Here is a 19,645-nt window from a genome sequence, read left to right on the forward strand (position 1 = left end):
GCTGGAGCGCAGGCTTGGGCATAAAATTCAAGCTATTTCTCAATCTAATCGGGTATGGATTGCATGTGACAGCCCGTTTGCCCAATGTGGCCCATTAACGTTTGAAGGGTAATTCTATAATATAGAAAATATATAAAAATCCATGTTACTTTTCATGTTACAAATTCAACCCATACCCGAATCTCTCTCTCCACGCTGCAACCGGATCAACCCTCGGGCTCATGGTAGACCATCTTTGCTTGTCACGGGGCCAGGCTCGGGCCATGTTGAAAAATGCTGGCTAGGTTTGGACCCGTTTTTTAAACATCCAGCTATTTTTACCAAACACGGGTTCTCCGTGTAAAGCTAAACTATGGCGGTGTGAGTCTTTTTAACCACTTATTAACTGCTGTTAATTCATCCGTCTTTGCGCACTGCACAAGCACAACATCAACTCACGGCCCAAAATGTGGACTCCATCACGGACAATGATGAAACTCACCGTGACGGGATCGATCACATCCATAAGAAAGTTTTCCACTGAATCTGAACCATTGGCTATTTTCTCTTCAATTGTCGGCCGTCATTAGAGCATTAAGATTGGTCCGATCACTTTGATTTTCAGGCATTTCTCCATTCACATCTGGCTCCAAAATTCGGACCGTCCCGATTATCGTGCATGCGTCTCATGTGAGCCGTTGACGAGTTGGCGCATGTAGTAAATTCTGGCAAACGCTCACCGTAGTCACCTCGCACGAACGTTACGAGGAGTTGTACGATCCTGGACCGAGGATATTTTGCATACTCACATTCCCAGTTTGTAGAAGCAAGGCCAGTGATCCAGACGGACGGTATTCATGATCTCAAATTAGATGGATTATATCCTGAGATTTATTGATAAAAACATTACTATTCATTCAATTCATGGCCCTAAAATAGACGGCTAAAAAAATGCTGTAATGGTTTAACGCAAATGAAAAAAGGATAAGTATTGTTCCATAGGATCTCCAACACTGGATACTTATGTAAATAGCCCACAGAGGAGTTTCAAATCAGACCAACCGTCTGGATCACTGAAAAATGGGCCCCACTTGCACAAAATGAAAACCCGAGCATACTCTTCATATCCTCGGGTCGAGGATCATGTAATTAAGCCGAGCGTTATTTAAGCCATCATTTGCATATTTTCCCGCCCGGAAGCCTCTGTCTCTCTCTAGGGTAATCTTCATTCATGAAATGAAGCTAAAACCCAAACAGAAGAAATCAGATCCAGCTCCAAAGGTACGGACGGCCTTCAAACTCTCTCATTTTCCCAAGAAAACCTAGAAAAATCCATCTCTTTTTGATCCTTCTACCTGCATTTGCGTGATTGTCTTCTAATCTACAGCTCATTTTGGAGGAAATCATTGGCCTGACGACGAAAAATGCGAGCGGTTTGGTTGCCAACGTCTCCTCGGGCGATTGCGTGTACTTGGCAGGATGCGTCGTGGTGGTCTACAACATTGAATCTGGCGCTCAGAAGCACCTCTTGGTGTCTTCGCGGATGCCAAAGCCCTTGAGCTGCGTGTCTGTCTTGCGTCGAGATAGTGGCAGCTGCATCGCTGCTGGAGAGGTAACTGTATCTTGCTTTTGTTGTGGTTGTTACTGTTGCTGTCTTCTCATTTCGGTTTGTAATTTTTCGAGGATTGAATGTGGGAATTTAGGAGATAAAATGGAGTGAGAGTTAGGCTGCGTTTGGATTCACAGTTGAATTGAATTGGAATAGTTTTTGTTCTATAAAGTTGAAAGGACCAAATTGTAGTTATGTACATCCAAATGCACCCTTCAAGATCGGAGGAATTATATGGTCCTCGAGTCGAGGATATCCAGAGTATCCTTGAGCCCTGAGTGGGGACAAGTTGGCCCCATTCTACTTATCTAGATCATTGATACAATGGACTTCATTGTGGGTACTATCTCATTGAATGTGGACCACAGCTATCTCATTGAATGTGGACCACAGCTATACTCTCTCCTCGACTGTCTACATGCAGAACACCAATAGAAGGTTCAATACGGGGGATTTCTAGGGAAACCCACATCAACTGTTGGGTCCATCAGGTCAACAGTTTAGGTTACTGAATCAGCTTGTACAAACTCAAGGCTCAAGGATACTCGACACTTTGCATGTACTCACATTGAGGATCATATAACTGCTCGTGAGATAGAATCTGATGTTGTCACCTTTTCTTTTTAGATATCCATAACTCAATTGATGATTTGGTGGCCCCTACCATGGATGGATGTACCCTATAAAGCACACTAGTTGGATAATCCTTACCTTTGATCGAAGGACTTATGCCTAGTGAATGTGACTTGAGAGGATATATTGACATGGTTAAGGATATGTATGAGGGAGTGGTAACAAATGTGAGGACCACTATTGGAGAGACAAGTGAGTTCCCAATTAATGTAGGCTTACACCAAGGGTTGGCATTGAGCCTCTACTTTTTCACATTGGTTTTGAGTTATGAGGCATTTGTAGGAAGAGATCCCATGGTGTATATTGCTTATAGATGACATAGTTTTGATTGACAAGATGAGGGAGGGTGTAAACACAAAACTATATTTATAAAGGGTATATGGATAATATGGAGGCTATCCATGTTGGCAAGAGTTTAGGCTATCCAATGAGCCTAATTTCAGCTCAATCCAATATATGGGCACAAAGTTATGATGGAATACCGGACCCTGCGCAAGATCGGTTGACAGTTGTAGAACCAGAAAATTTCCTAATTTATGGGCCCCACGTCTCCCTAATCCTCAAAAATTTTCTCCCAAACTAGAACCATTAGTTAGCCCATCAAGTCCCCTTTTCAACAAGCCATAGATCACTCAAATCCAGTGCCCGAACTCCAAATTATGATAAAAAAATGAAAGGTGTGTGTTGGATTGTGTGTAGGAAAACAATGTTTGAACTTACCATCTCATCCTTGAACAAAAATCCAAAACCCAATTTTCATTTTCCTTTGACCCTTTGATCCACCCTCTTACCAAAACACCCCTAAAAGCCTTGATTTGACTCCAACCTATCATCTTTTTACAAAACTACCCCCATAGCTAACTTTGACAGTAAAATCCCAAAACTACCCCTCCATAAGCTATGTGATGCTTCTAAGCGTTGCAATCCTAACCACTCCTTTACACGCCTCTATAAAAGCCTCCTAGAGCCTTCTCTAAACCCAATTGCCCTTCAATTTGCACCCAAATCATCCGATTAACCTTTAAGATCTTGCCTCTTGTCAATGATCCATAAGTAGCTTAACCTTAGAGCACCCTCATCCTTCCTTCAGATTGCAACAATGCCACCCCTCTTCTCTATATACAAAGGTCTCTTGTTTCAAGAGAGGGGTCTTGGCCTCAGAATTTCTAAGTCTCCATTGCCTATGTCTAGGAGCCTAGCCCCAACACTTACACAAATTTGCAAATTCCTTGGAGAAACAAGAGAACATGAGCAACGGGCTAAGAGCTTGGGAATTCCATCTTCCCTCAGGCCATGGAGTAGAACTCTACTATTAGGAGTGGTGAGCCAAGGATTTGGCAACCTTGAGGGGTAGATGAATTCACTTGTTCTTCTCCCTCTCACTTCTCTTAAAAGGAATCACAAAGCGAAACCCTCCAACAAATAGTGCAATTTCAACCCAAGGAATTCAAGCCTCCCTCAAGCACAGGAATTTTGAAGACCAAAGCTTCATCCAAGCCACGAGAAGACAAGCAAGTCACATTCCCATGCTTCCCCTCTTCTTTCCTCTTCTGCTCTATTCAAATTTTTTCTTTCTTTTTTTTTCATTCATTCGCTTTTTTATTTTTTATTCTTTTACCCTTGGGATGCAAGTCGACTGTTTGTCGAAAGTCGACGTTGGAATTTCCTTCTCCTTGAGCAGAGATTATATCTTTGTGGGTAGTAGGGTGCCTTACCCTTTCCTACTCCTTAACCGTGTTCCTTACCCAAAAGAGTGGTATAAAGACCAAGTTGGAATCAATTCCTCGGAATCAAGTGGATTACTCACTCTTGGATTTTGAGAAACCAACAAGGATTCTAGCCATCCTTGAACCATACATGAAAAGGGGGCTAGCGGCAACTCCAAAATTGACCCCATAGGCTCTCCCACACTTGGTAGTCCTTTGTTGATACGTTGACAGTGTCAAACTAAAAACACACAAGTAAATACAATTGAAATTGCTCCATGCATCTGAAAATGGCTCTCGTGAAGTTCTTGGCCAATAGGCTCTACTTCTCATTGCTGTTTTACATCCACAGCATCTCCCGACTCTGATTTGACTATGATAAGATTTTTTCATAGCATTATGTATTTCAGGTTCTCATCTTCACAATGAGATTATTATTTTTACCCATATTTGATTGTTTGAAGGTTCTATCAGTCAAATGTGGAAATTGGGAAAATGTTTGTAAAACAGCTTTGGACTTAATTTCTGTGCAATGCATCTCTAATATGGTTTTGCAGTCAGGGCCTCAACCAGCAGTTTTAATTTGGGACTATTCAACTCAAACTTTTCTCGCTGAATTGAAGGGTCATCGATATGGGGTGGCCTGTATTGACTTTTCACCTGATGGTTAGTTAAATCTGGCTAACTAAAGCTTCTCTCTGTCTCGATTTGTTAATTCGTCTTTGTTGTGCAGTTGACGCTTCCAGTTGAAACTCTGATTGATATTGGTGTAGTTCTAGAATTTTGAATAGATTTACCGATTTTCTATTTTGGATGCTTTTCTAGGAAAGCATTTGGTGTCTATTGGATTTCCTAACGATGGGTACCTCTGTCTCTGGGACTGGCGAAGTGGAAGGCTGGTAACCAAGCTTAAAGCAAGTACATCTTGCAGTGCAATTTCATCTGTTTGCTTCTCATCAGATGGAAGCTCTTTTGTAACTGCTGGGAAAAAGCACTTGAAGCTCTGGACATTGGGGTTATCTACAAAGCCTCGCTCACACGCAGGAGCTGGGTTGGTGACAATTAATGGAAAGCCTGCTAATATTGGTAATCAGAAGGGCAGTTCTTTTACATCTGTTACGTCTGCTGCCTGGATGCCTGGCAGTGTTGGTAGCAATCGGGCTGTAGACCTTTATCCTATATATGCATTGACAGATTCAGGTGAGGATTTGTTTAATTTCAAGCCCGACTACTTGAAAACCTGTCCTTTCATGGTTGTTGGTGATAAGAATTCAATTACCCTGTACTTATTTGTACTCATTCAAAGCTGTAGGTGTTTTATGTCTTCTTCATTCTGGGTTTTCTATAAGAAAATGGGTAGATCTGAAGGTAAATTCTTGATATTCTAAATTACTTGCTTGTTCAATTTAGCTTGTCATTGTTTTCATGATGTTGAGAAATTAATTTTCAGGTTGAGAGAGGTTTTGCACTCTCTGTATCCAACAAGCTTATTGCTTGTGCATGCAACAATGGGATTGTGCAACTCTTCGTGGTTGAAACTCTCAAGCATATAGGAAACTTACTATATTCTGAACCGATGGAGAACAATCCAACAACAATTCTCTCCTGTCAAACAAAATCATCAGTGAATGGTATTCAACATGTTTCCACTCTCCCAGATGCAATAGCTTGTCAATTTTCAACCTTCGAAAAGCTTGGTAAGCAATATGGTATTGGAGAAGTCTCATTTATGCAGTTGCTTATTTCATTGGACCCTAAACTATTTGTATCTCTTTTATAGTGGTTGTTTATGGAGATCACAGTCTCTACGTATGGGATGTGCTTGATGTAACTAAGGTGATTTCTAAGATAGTATTTTCTGTGTTTGTTTCTCTTTTGTTGCTTGCTTGGATTTGTTCATGTACTGTCATATCTGATGTTTGTTTTTTCTTCTAATGTTCATTCTTTTTAAATACGACGTAGTTTTTTTTTCACATGACTTTTTCATTGTTGAAATTAAATGTTTTGAGTAGTTCAGTCTAGGAGCTTATTTATGTTTATTACAATCTAATGTAGCTTATATTGTTTTATTTTCAGGTTAGCAGGTGTTGTGTACTTGTTTCACATAGCTCATGCATATGGGATGTTAAGAATATTCCCTTCAAAAATCTGCATGATTCTGCTCTTGGATGTGTTGCTAGAGGTTGTCGTGCAGTTTCTTTTGCAACATGCTCTGCAGATGGCACTATCAGGCTATGGGATCTAGCTTTACAGTCTGATTCAGAGACGAAGAATGCTGGACCTGAAATCACCATGAATCAACAACCTAGTTGTTCTCTGAACACTGACCAAGTGGGCACCATAGGTATAGGTCAGTTTTATATCTTCAAGGCTTTAGAGTTTAGACGCTCGGTGGATCCTGTTTATATGTATTTACTAGATGGGTGCTTTCAAGATAAAGCATTTAGATAGAAGTATATTCAGGAATCAGTACATATCCATCAGTAGCTTTTGAAAAAAAGAAAAAAAGAAAAAGAAAGTATATTCATCGGCTGCATGCCTGCACCTTAATATTTCTAGAAGTATATAGTTCCTCGTTAGTTTAGACTGTTTGTTCTAATCTGTTCTTTGGCCCCTACAGTTTAGAGACCACTTATTTCTTGGATATTTGATACAAATACTCTTTATATTGTGGATCCCCGTAGTTAAAAAAAAACTCTCATACTGTCTTTATGTTCTTTATTTAACTATCCAATACTCTCTCTCTCTCTCTCTCTTATTTAAACATTCTTCTCCACAGTGAGCGCTGGTGTCTTTGCTCAAGATACTGCAGAGTCAGGGGTAGGTGCTCCAGGTTTTCGTTCGATGGCAGTTAGTTCTGATGGAAAATACCTGGCTGCAGGTGATTGCCATGGAAACCTCCATGTTTATAATCTGTATACTTCTGACTACACATGCTTTCAGGTAATTTCCCATTGACCCATATCGTACCCACATGAATCTAGTGTGTTTCATTCACATATTTGTACAAAAAAGGTTTCTTTTCTTATGGGTTTTCTCTTTCTCAAGCATGGTCTCAACAATAATGATTTGCAAGTGTTTTTATATATTTTAGTATTTGAAGAGATTTCATACTACTGACTACTGGCAGGAAGCTCATGATGCTGAGATACTCTCATTGAGTTTTAGCTCCCCTAGCAAGACAGATATTTCTACTGTCCAGGAATCAGAATCTCATTACTTGCTTGCTTCTGGAGGTAGAGATCAAATTATCCATGTGTATGATATTAAAAGGTATGATTTCAGAGATTTCTGCTTCATCATAGTTTAAAGGTATTCATTCACTGATATGTTCTTTATCTCAGGAGTTTTGATCTCATTGGGAGTCTTGATGATCATTCAGCTGCAGTTACTTCTGTAAAACTTACTTGCAATGGTCGTAACATTCTCAGTTGCAGTGCTGATAGGTAACCTCTTCGAGAGAATCATGAGCTTTTCCCATGAGATTTCGAGCCTTGCAAACAGAAATGAAATCTCTTGACAATTTAAGCAATAATTCATTTGAATTTTTTACTTCTTTGATCTTGTTCAACAGGTCTATTCTGTTCCGTGATGTAGCCATAACAGATGGTGGGTACAATATTTCGCGTCGCCATCATCAAGTTGCATCTCATGGAACAGTCTACGACATGGCTATAGATCCTGCAATGGAGGTTGCTGTCACTGTTGGGCAGGTCTATTTCTTTTCACAGGGTAAAGCTCTTTTTCTTTGGCATTCTGGTCAGTATTCTTACTACATGATTATGTTATTTTTTTAGGATAAGAAGATTAATATGTTCAACCTTGCTTCCGGGAAGCTTGTTAGAACATTTAAGCAAGATCCAGACTTCGGAGAGCCAATAAAGGTGCGCCACTATTATGGATACCATAGCACCATCACCACCCTCGTGGCCTTATCCCTATATACATTTTACAGGTAACGATAGATCCAAGTGGCAGCTACTTGGTTTGCTCCTACTCTAACAGGTCTTTCAGCATCCATGATTCTACCAATGGAGAGCTCATCACTCGAGCAATGGGGCATGCTGAAGTGATTACCGGTGTCATTTTCTTGCCTGACTGCAAGCACATAATTACTGTAAGTTCTTGTTTGTGCTTAATTTTGGGGTTGCGAATAATGGATTTGCTTCCTAGTGATGTATAGAGTGTAATTCATGTTACTTATGATCTTCTTCACAGAGCAAATGACGGAGATTTTGTACAGTTATAAAAATCATGCCAAGCCTTGACTTGGTCTGCTGGTAGCATTAAACTCAATTTTTGGAAAAACCAGAATAAAGAAGTCTCAAAAGCTATTAGAAATTTGGTGCACAGAAAAGTATATTGTGAAACAAGAGTTGACACTGATTGATTTGGAAGCCACCAAATGAGGTATCCCAATGATCCAATAACCATCCTGGCATATTTGCAACAGACCAACCATGAACTGTGAATTCTGGTAGTTCTCTGAATATTTTTTTTTTTTTTTTTTTTTTTTAATGCTTCTTTCACTTTCTTAGTGAAGAAAACCTAAGAGCATGCATCCAAAAATAGAACATTCTGGTAAAGGTAGCCTAAAAGAAGATACAAAGTCCATAAGCTCAACTTTGGGACTATCGCAGCATATAACAGCCCCAAAGTGGATGAGTAATGCAATGGATAAGCTTTATGTGTCTGTTACTGTTGTCATGGTTTTCATGGATGTCTTTGATGAATGTTTGAGAAAGCATTGGAAAGTCAAACTTTCAGTTTTCCACCTACATGTCCAAAACTCAGAAGTTTGAAAGAAAAAATTTGTCAATTTAGATCGTTCTAATAGCCAAAATAAAGACTGAAAAGATCAGCAATGTTGCCATTAGGGGGATTTTGGCACATTGCAACAATATTGGCAGTTTTTTTTTTTTAATTTTATTTTATAGTAAGATATCAGTGTGATTTTGAAATATCCAGTGGAACTTTGAAATATTCTAGACTAAAACTACTCTCGGACATGCTCCGCTTGTTCACAGAAACATATAACTGAAGTTTATGATACATGCAACATAGAAAAGTTATGGAAATGTGGGTCTGTGCCAGCTGGAAATCTGGAAATCCTAATGGATGCACCCAAAAAAAAACTGATAATTAATTGAGAGTTACAATTCCCTCATTCCATCTAGATTTTGAGGAGCTCTTCCCAATGATCTACACAAACATGAAGACTGGATCTACATCTTGTAATTTGGTCTGTGCGGTTAGGAAGAAACTAATGCAGAAGTGGCGTCGGGGTGATGATTCATCATTAACTTCTAACATCTTGCACAGGAATTGACTTGTGTTGATATCGCCCTTATATTTCGTCCTTTTCCATATTAGTTTTGATCCACTGAATACGCTATTCCAGGTTGGTGGTGACAGCTGCATTTTTGTGTGGAAGATGCCGGCTTTACTATCAACAACAATTTTGCAGAAGATTATGGAAAATGCATCTTATCTGTTTCCAGTAAGCTCAACTCAGTCAGCAGCTCCAAGTGAGGGCATAGTACATGAAGAGGTCAACCACCCAAACACTGATTTCAAGGATATCTCTGCACTGCAAAATTGCAACCTAGATGTTGAAGGAGTGGTTACTGGAGGGGCGTGCGAAGGAACATCAGCATTTAAATTTAGTATCTCAAGGCTTCCGAAGTGGGCACAAATCAAAGTAACAAGCAATGAGACTTCTGATGGAGACCCTGAATTCAATTTGTCGCAGGTAATTTGTAGGAAAATTGGAGATCCTGAAATTCATCAATTTAGTGTCTGGCTAGCTTATTCAGAAGCTATTGGTTGTAGATTTCCATGTGAGCATTTTGGTTGGTTTAAGATGACGTTGGTCATTATACTCAATATTTTGGCATGCTATTGGAATATCTATGCTATTGTTGTAATCTGAATGGTGATTTTTTTTCCCTTCGGGATGGGGGTGCTTTTATTGCAATCTTTCTTGATGCCATATGTGGCTGCTCGTTAGATATTTAATTTCTTATTGTCAGCAAGTAAAACTGGAAACTCCTTTTTCAATCGCTGGACACGGTCAGGCCTCTGCTACCATGGTTCCTATCGCAGTCCGGATTCCATGTCAACTCAACTTGGGAAACAGTCAAGTATGTCACACTAACACATCTGAAAGCCCATTTAATATGGATGCTACCCAGAGTTCTCCAATGGATCAAGGGATTCCAAGGTGGATACTACGATCAATTTACAAGTTATGCTGCTTGTTTATGTGATTGTTCAGAACTCTTTACTTCTGACTTCTTTTGTTTGTGCATATTTAGCAGCTTTAACGTGGACGGGCATTGGCGCACCATCCATACTGTTTATCTTGATCTACTGGATTCCCCTGAAGTGCGAGATGTCAAGGACGTCAAGTTGCCAATTTCCATCCCAAATTTGAGTAAGTCCAAACATCATGCACTATTTGCACTCTTCGGTCTTCCTCATGCAGAAGACAGAATGTTCTGATGTATTCAGCTAGGATATGAAGAGATAGATCATTTACTTGGTACATTTTGTCTAAACTTGTGAAAGGCAATAATATGAGTCCCTTGAAAAATTCCATATACTCAGATAGGATATGAGGATATAGATCATTTACTTGGTATCTAAACTTGTGGAAAGGCAAAAATATGACTATGGGTCCCTTGAAAAATTCCTTTGTGCCCATATATTCTAGAATGGAATAGATCCACTGCCGTTGGAGGCACAGTCATTGTGCTTTCATAACAAGTCTTGTACATGTGGCGCATGTGTTTGATAGTCTCGGCCCTTGATCAGACTATCCTAGTTTCTGTCTAAGAAAACAACATTTTCCTATTGGATGTGAGCCACTGCCAACAGTCTTTTAGTTTCCATTATATGCAACTGATCGCATGGCTAGGGTCATGCAAACAATGTGTTTTTTGGTCCAACCGCGTAAACTGTTGAATAAAGGGCCTGTAGGTTATCCATCTATGCCATGGGTGACACATAGTATGTCCCATCCCTGAAGGCATTGGATCAGCTTCCTTCTAAAATAAATGTGCACAACATGTGATCCTTCATAAATGCTTAGCTGTTTGTCACATCACTTTGATGAGTTTTGCCTGACGAGTCCTCTGCTTGCACCTCCTACCCCACCATGTGATGTCCATACTGTTTATCTAGAAGTATCCAATGTAGATGGTCCATGTGGAGAAAATCTTACTAATCGGAGATGTCATCATTTGTACAAAGTGTCTAAGAAACAATGACACAGAAAAGTAGTAATAACTCCATATAAGTGCTGATGTTCCTCTATCAATGAGATTAGTTCCATGGTGAACATATACTACATGAGCTTTTGAATCATCATGTGGTGTGGCAGAAAGGTTTTGTGAAATGAAGATCAAGATCCACACTATTCTCAACATATCAAGACCCATTATGTCTACTTTGGGTTTAATACAAAACCATCATTAATTTATCAGAAACAATTACTTAATCAGTGATTTGGTTTGCTTTTGTTTCTCCAACACTTGGTAGGAAACTCTACTACCCTATTGGCTGTCCTAAACTGCAATATGACTAGCACTTTCTGTTGATTCATTGACATAGGGTTGGCTCCCTATCCCTTAACTTTCCAAAATTTCCTTGAGCCCTAAGATACGAAAGATTTCACAAATTTCTGGGAGTGAAAACCTGAATTGTCAAGTACTATTGAGATTCCATTATCCAAAATGGCATGACACTCAGAAAAAGAAAAAGAAAAAAAGAAGTGAGCCTGAAGGGCGGTGCGAGTTCACCAAGATAACCCCAAATTGAAGGAAAGAACTCTTGTAAGTCTAATTAATTGTCCTTTTATCAAGCCTTCAAATTATCAACATTTCTTCCTTCTAATGAGTTCATGGAATTCTACCTATTCTCATGTTACACTTGCATTCTACATGGATATATATGCCAGTAGATAGTTATGATAGAAATTCCTTGATTTTTCTTGGTCCCATGGCTTACAAGTTCACTGCTGTAATGCAGTAGAAGACCCACTCCTGGATAGACCAGGCTGTGGTGAGGGGAGAGAAATCGCGTTAGGTGATCTTCCTGCCACAGACCATATCTTGCTGCAACCACATTGTGGGCTTGGTGGTGAGGCAATAAATGAAGAGAAGGGATGTACATCAAGTGAGCAGCTCATGCCGAGTATCATTAGCAATTCAATTAAGAATAAATAATATTCTTGTGTTAGTAATGCCTTGACATGTTGCAAAGCAGCTGCAGGTCAAGGTTCAGGTGAACAGTTATGCTCAGAGGCAAGTGAAATCCCAGCGCAGACAACTAAGGATGATGAAAGCAGTGGCCGACAACATGAAGATGATGATCTCTTCAGCCAACACTTCAGCAATTTATCAACACTATTGAAGGTAGGAACTTTATCATTTGTGTTTCTTGTGGATATAGATGGGAAGGCTAATATATTGACGGACCACTGTAATTTTTGATAGCATCTCATAACTCAAAGCACGATACCATTTTAAGAAAAGTGAAGGTGGAAAATTTGAGACTTGGACTCAACTCGACCATGTGTGCTTGCATTCATTTACGCACATGCATGCCAACATTTATGCATGCATGCATCTGATAAGTGAGAACCAGTAGGAGATTTGTTTGTGTATCATACATTTTTAACACATGTTCTCTTTTCCTAGGTTGAAGGCAGGAGATCATCAGCGAGAAGAAGCTTTTCGTCACGCTTTGTTGTGCGCCGTGACCAGCTTACAGGCTGCAAGAGTCTTTTTGAGATGACTGCTGAAAATTTAGGTGCTGAAGACTTGAATTGTTGTGATGAAGCTGCGCATCAAAGTTCACAAGGGGATCCATCAAACGATCTGTTAAAAGACCCACAAATCTCAGATATTTGTGATCTGGTACGTCTGCTAACGATTAATTCTTTCAGATATGCTAGAATTATTGTTGCATTTTGATTCCTAAAATTCCCAGATATCATTAATTTCTCCTGTTTTTCTGGGTGAAAAAAAGTCTGAAGTACCTCAATGTAGTATTTCAACGAGAATAATCAGAACCAAGCATTTGTACATTACTGTGCAAACCAAAATCTTGTTGAAGGGAAAATTGCTAGAATATAACATACCTGGTTCTATAAAAATAAGAAAGTTAATATGTGGAATGAGCTCATACAACAATTGGCATGCTAAGCTTCCCATGTTGCACCATTTTTCCTGCCAATGTGTCGCAAATGTAGGACGTCCCAGCTGTGCAAATGATGGGGACACATACACTCATCATGAAGATCATCTGGCACCAAAATCAGGCTGATCCACTCATTAGGTGGGCCACTCCATTGAATTGAACGGATGACCATCAATCTAACACAAAGCGCAGGTTTGAGCCACGTGAGTCGACTTGGTCAAGGCATAAGTCGGGTTAAATGTGGTTGCTCCCATTTTCTAATGCAGAAACTCCATTTGGGGACTCAAAAATCTTGAAAGAACTCAAGAAATGTAAAAAATCAGATTGCAATATAAGCATTCTAAATAAAGGAACGGGTTCGAGTACTCATTTTGAGTTGGCTATGATTAGACCCTCACTGGGTCCTGGTTTAGGTCCTAGTGTAACTAATGCGGGGCATTTTCACACCGGGCTCGAGTGGGTGGCCCGTGGGATGCAGGGGTACACTCGGGGTGGGTGGCCCGTAAAACCCATGGATTTGGGGCCCGTGTGAAGTGGGTGGCTCGTGTGAGGCTGAACCCATGGATTTGGGGCCCACGAGAAGGGTTCGGCCGAAGACCTAACCCATGGATTTGGGGTCTGGGCAGATAAAGGGATTAATTCGCCATGCTCTATCAGTTCGAGCTTTTAGAGCAAGTGATTAATTGTCCTGCATCAAATTGGTATCAGAGCGGGAGATCTCGTGTTCGAGACTCCTCCTGGGGGTGATTAATGCGGGGGTATTTTCACACCGGGCTCGAGTGGGGTGGCCTGTGGGATGCAGGGGCACACTCGGGGTCGGCAGCTCGCGGAACCCATGGATTTATGACCGATGTGAGGCGGGTGGCTTGTGTGAGGCGGAACCCATGGATTTGGGGCCCATGAGGAGGGTTCGGCCGATGACCTAACCCATGGATTTGGGGCTTGGGCTATGAGATAAATGAATTAATTCGCCATGCTCTATCAGTTCGAGCTATTACAGCAAGTGGTTAATTGTCCTGTATTAAAGTGGTATCAGAGTGGGAGGTCTTGTGTTCGAGATTGCTGACCGGGGGTGATTAATGTAGGGACATTTTCACATTGGGTTCAAGTGGGGTAGCTTGTGGGATGCAGGGACACACTCGGGGTGGGCGGCCTGTTTGAAGCGGTACCCATGTGATGTGGGGCCCATGAGGGGGTTCGGCAGAGGTCAAGGTGTCCCGTATCGGTATCGGTTGGTGTAATGGTGACTTCCAAAACTGATACGGATACGGGGGCGTAACGGCGATACGGGAGTGTAACGGCTCGTAACGGTGCAAAAAATTTTTTTTGCCAAAAAAAATATGGATTAAATCCGAAATATTCTAAGCATTCCAAATATGCATTCATTTATAAATTGGAACATGTTTATGGTGGTGTAACGGTCCACTCTTTGGTGAGAAGTTGTATCGGACTGTCTAATGAATTTATGAACCAGATAACCTGAATTTGACTACAAAATTCATATATTTAATTTTCTAACTATCTACTATCAATGATAGATATATTAGAATGAATGTAATACTAGATAATTAGATATAGATTAGAGTATGAGTGTATGACCTATGTCAATAAAGATGATTTTATGTTTTAACTAAACCCTAAGAAGCTCCAAAACCTGTCCAATATAAGCAAATAAAAACATAAAGTCACTAATTCGAAAATAGAAAAAAAATATAAAATGGCACCCCAAACCTGTAAAATGCACATTAACATGTTCTACTATGATTAACACATCATATGGCATGATTAAAACAACAAAACAATCATTAAAAATTGATTTTTCGAATTTTTTAAAAAAGGGCCAAAATTAATGCGTAAATAGAAAAAAATATAAAATAGCACCCCAAATCTGTAAAATGCACATTAACATGTTCTACTATGATTAACACATCATATGACATGATTAAAACAACAAAACAATCATTAAAAATTGATTTTTCGAATTAAAAAAAAAAGATCCAAAATTAATGCCAAAATAGAAAAAAATATAAAAAAATATAAAATGGCACCCTAAATTTATAAAATGTACATTAACATATTCTACTATGATTAACACATCATATGGCATGATTAAAACAGCAAAACAATCATTAAAAATTGATTTTTCGAATTTTAAAAGAAAGGGCCAAAATTAATGCGTGAATAGAAAAAAATATAAAATGGCACCCCAAATCTGTAAAATGCACATTAACATGTTCTACTATGATTAACACATCATATGACATGATTAACAGCAAAACAATCATTAAAAATTGATTTTTCGAATTTTAAAAAAAAGGGCCAAAATTAATGTGTAAATAGAAAAAATATAAAAAAAAATATAAAATGGCACCCCAAATCTGTAAAATGCACATTAACATGTTCTACTATAATTAACACATTATATGGCATGATTAAAATAGCAAAAAAATCATTAAAAATTGATTTTTTGAATTTTAAAAAAAAGGGCCAAGCTTAATGCGTAAATAGAAAAAAATATAAAAAAATATAAAATGGCACCCCAAATCTGTAAAATGCACATTAACATGTTCTACTATAATTAACACATCATATGGCATGATTAAAACAACAAAACAATCATTAAAAATTGATTTTTCGAATTTTTAAAAAAAGGGCCAAAATTAATGCGTAAATAGAAAAAAATAGAAAAAAAATATAAAATGGAACCCCAAATCTGTAAAATGCACATTAACATGTTCTACTATGATTAACACATCATATGGCATGATTAAAACAACAAAACATATTAAAAAAAGTATAAATACCTATTTTTGACGAATTTCTGAAAAATGGCCCATCGAGCTTCGATTCAAGAAAATCCGTAATATAATGTGTTTTTATCACAAATACCAAGCCAAGATTGGTCGAAATTAGTAGTAGAAGGATTGAGTGAGAGTTTGGAAGCAAATTGTTTCAAAAAAAATGAAAAAACGGAGCTTAAAAAGGCAAAAAAAAAGTTACTGTTATATGACCGTTACGGGTATAAAAATGGACATCGGCCGATACGGCCCCGAAACGCGTAACGGTTCCCACCGTTACGGATACGTATCGGCCGTTATGGCCGATACGTATCCGATTTGGGATACCTTGGCCGAGGTCCTAACCCAGTTCGAGCTTTTAGAGCAAGTGTTTAATTGTCCCACATCAGTAACCCATTTACAGTTCGAGCTGGCTCGAATCCTACAGACTGAAAAATGGAACGGCAGTTCATTCTGGTTTCTAAAACCTTGATTTGGAGGGAATCTTGGTTGTTTCACTTAAAACATGAAACTTCAGTTTCTTTTAGAATTTTCATTTACTAAAAGATTTCAGTAACATAAGCCAAGCTTGTGTACATTATATGATCGAGGGCATAAAGTTTTTCCCACCAGCAAATGTTTTAGTTTCAGTAGTCTTTGTTAGGAATCCTACTTGCAGTTGCACATCAGTAGTCACCGTACCTGGTTGCCATCCACGTCCATGCCATACTCGTATTAGATTTGGCCCATACGTCAGGTGCTCTTCAGTTAGGGTGCGTTTGGATCTTAAGTTGCTTAAGATAAGCTTCTTATTCCACAAGTAGCTTATCTTAGTTTCTACTTATTAAGAAGATAAGTATGTTTGGCAAACAACATACTTATCAGCTGCACCTCTCTTTCGTCTCTCTTGATGCCTCTCTTCAGCAACTTCTGAAAAGTAGAAAAGCTAAAAAAAAATTAACTGAAGTGATTATGTATTTTTAAGTAAAAAAGTTATAACTAATCATAAACCAAACTTACTAATCTAAAATAAGTCACTTATCTACTGTTGTAAGTAGAAAAAGTAACTTATTTGGTGGTATCCAAACGGGCCCTTAATGTGCCCTAGTCAAAATCAGACCAGTTTAATCAATTAGGCGAGCCACATGTGTGTGCAAATAAATGGATGCTTAAACAGGCTACTTCATGTGCATGCTTTCCTCCCTGATGAGCAAATTGGCCAATGGTTTTATATAGCGGTTCCCAAGTGCGACTAGCCTGGAGAAAGAAACTGGTATGACTTGCCTAAACTCGTTTAGTTTCAGTCAGTCTTGCTCCAGTGACGCTTTTGCATGCCCACCAAAATTGTGACAACTCAACCAGGTTTTGGACAATATTTAGAAGCATGGAATGGTTCAATCTACGATCCAGGACTAATTAACAGCAGGCCACATGGTGAATGGCTGGGATCTCATACAACCAAGCCACTTTGGCAGGCTGCCTGGAGATGCATGGCTGCAAGTAGCATTCCTCGTTTTGGGTTTGTGCTGTATACCAGTTTGCTGAGGCCTTGTTAAACATAACCCACAGCTAACATTTTTGATAACTTGATCATACTAAGATTCGGCTACTATTCCATACCTATTGCAGGGTGCAGATAAAAGTGGAAGCTCTTCAGGCTCCACTGACAATCATGAAGAAAGTGACTCGACTAATGGGACAGCGAGATGTTACATGAAAAACACAACTTACTCGGAAAGAATCACGGAATGCAGAGCAGCATTACTTAGTTTAGATACTGCTGCGGAAAAGGCACTTCAGTTATTCACAGACCTGAGGTTTCCGGTGGCGAGAGAAGATGTGTTGAGTGGGCCCGCGACTGAACTATCAGATTTAGCATCAGAGCTTGTCCCATCAATAACTAGGAAAGTTCAGGAGCTTGCTGATTTGGTGCACTCTAGCAAGATGAATTCCTCTTTGGATGCTCGAGTTGAAGCAGTTGAGTTTGAGCCACTGATCGGGAAATTTGCGGAGAGTCTTTCACGTCAGGTTCTTGAATTGGTGAAGAATAATATCTAACATGATTTTTCTTTCTCGCCTATTTGTTTCTATCCTATTGATAATAATGTCTGATGTATCTATGTCGAATCCAACGAGCTTTGTACAGTGAACTGCAACTGTTCTGAATAATAGGAATGATAAAAGAGGTATTATACATTGCTTGGGAAGAAGGTTTGTACAGCATGATGGGCCTTTTAGTTTGTACAAGTGGGGCCCATACTTGAGTGATCCAAACAGTTGGTTCAATGGGTCTAACTGTCGGTCGTCCACACCAAAAACCCTGCAAGATTGATAGATCCTGGCCACAGAATGTATGGATTGCTCTTGGTCGAATGCCAACTTTGCCCTTGTTTTGCTTTCTTAACCATCCATTTCTTGGCCACATGCCCAATGGTTCCCCAATTGGGAGGATTATTGATGTGTGGGTTGTGCATGATGAGGCCCATCATCTGAAAGGTTTGAATGACTGAGCTATTGTCCTCACTTGTAAAAATTGAGAGCCTGAATGGTACTGCACAGACATTCATTGTGTGCATTGTATAATACCTTATAATACCCCGCTGTAAAATTCGGTTGCATTCCTGAAGCATATATGGTGGGACCCACTGACATAGCTACCCATTTTATTTTAGTACAGTGGCATGTAACATGCTATGTATGGATCTTCTTGAAATGGAATGCTCAGTCTCCAACTGTGAGGATTCACCAAAGGTCTGTATTCTCTCTCATTTGTAGTTCAGAGCTAAAAAGATTACTCAATACCTTCACCAATTACTCTTTGAACCAGGGTACTCAGAGTGGCATGGTTTTAAGACCCAAAGACTAGAATTGACTGGTTTGGCCCTGAATCGAGTCTCGAGTTGCCTGTGCTGGTGGTTGAATCGGTCCGACTTGCCAAGTGGGGGTGACTCATATTGGAAATGATAGGTTACTGCCAAATTTGAGTTGACCTAGATGAGTCGCATAAGACTCGACTGAGTCTTAAAACCATGGGAAGGGTGGTTATCAGTAATTCTGATTCTGATCATTTCCTGTTTGAGAGCATTATGTTAGACAGGCTCACATACCTTGTATAGCTAGTATACCTTGTATAGTTCGTTTCCACAGGTAGAAGATTCTGATTTTATTATTTTCTTTGTATAGATGACTGTAATCTGTATATATTCAACCCCTTTGGGTTGTCTCAAATACAGAAAAGCTTTCAGCTCCTTTCTGTTTTCATGGTATCAAAGCTTCACTGATCCAAAACCGGCATCACCTGTCAGATGCGACCGCCCCTGCATCGTTCGGCCCCTTTGCTCGTCCGGCCCCTTTGCTCCCCTGCGTCTTTCGACCCCTTTGCTCGTCCGATCCAGCGCACCTGACCCTTCTGCTCGTCCGTCTCAGCGCATAGTAAATCTCCATACTTTGTTCTCAATGGCTTACCTCCTGCATATTCCACATTTCGTGTTTTTGGTTGTGTCTATTATGTTTACCTGACTTCATGTGAGCGTAACAAACTATCTCCAAAATCGATCAAATGTATGTAGTTGGGATTTGGAGAAACTTAGAAGGGTTTTCGATGTTATGATTTGGTTTCTCGTTGTGTTTGAGTTTCACGACATATTGTTTTTCTTGAACACATTGCCTTTCATTCATCTCTTCTTCCCCTGCATGCCCCAAAATCTCTTGGTTTAACTACCTTTTTTGATATTCCT

General features: G+C 39.5%; 1 protein-coding gene across 3 annotated transcripts; it reads left to right on the forward strand.

Moving 5' to 3' along the window:
• Nucleotides 1–1,187: 1,187 nt before the first annotated feature.
• On the forward strand, nt 1,188–18,534 carry LOC131243942 (uncharacterized). 3 transcript variants are annotated; one of them, XM_058243579.1, is made up of 21 exons: nt 1,188–1,260; nt 1,367–1,591; nt 4,485–4,593; nt 4,753–5,127; nt 5,240–5,295; nt 5,378–5,624; nt 5,708–5,763; nt 6,004–6,277; nt 6,707–6,870; nt 7,058–7,200; nt 7,272–7,373; nt 7,502–7,640; nt 7,725–7,811; nt 7,883–8,044; nt 9,329–9,679; nt 9,960–10,150; nt 10,245–10,363; nt 11,959–12,105; nt 12,196–12,344; nt 12,630–12,848; nt 17,538–18,534. In XM_058243579.1, the coding sequence occupies exons 1-21, from the start codon at nt 1,216–1,218 to the stop codon at nt 17,964–17,966; spliced, it is 3,789 nt and encodes a 1,262-aa protein (XP_058099562.1). In that variant the 5' UTR covers nt 1,188–1,215; the 3' UTR covers nt 17,967–18,534. The 3 variants fall into 3 exon arrangements, with proteins under 3 accessions (XP_058099562.1, XP_058099563.1, XP_058099564.1); XM_058243580.1 differs by having other exon boundaries at nt 10,248–10,363; XM_058243581.1 differs by having other exon boundaries at nt 10,005–10,150.
• Nucleotides 18,535–19,645: the final 1,111 nt, after the last annotated feature.

The sequence above is a fragment of the Magnolia sinica genome, chromosome 4, assembly GCF_029962835.1.
Source record: "Magnolia sinica isolate HGM2019 chromosome 4, MsV1, whole genome shotgun sequence".
Taxonomy (NCBI): Eukaryota; Viridiplantae; Streptophyta; class Magnoliopsida; order Magnoliales; family Magnoliaceae; genus Magnolia; species Magnolia sinica.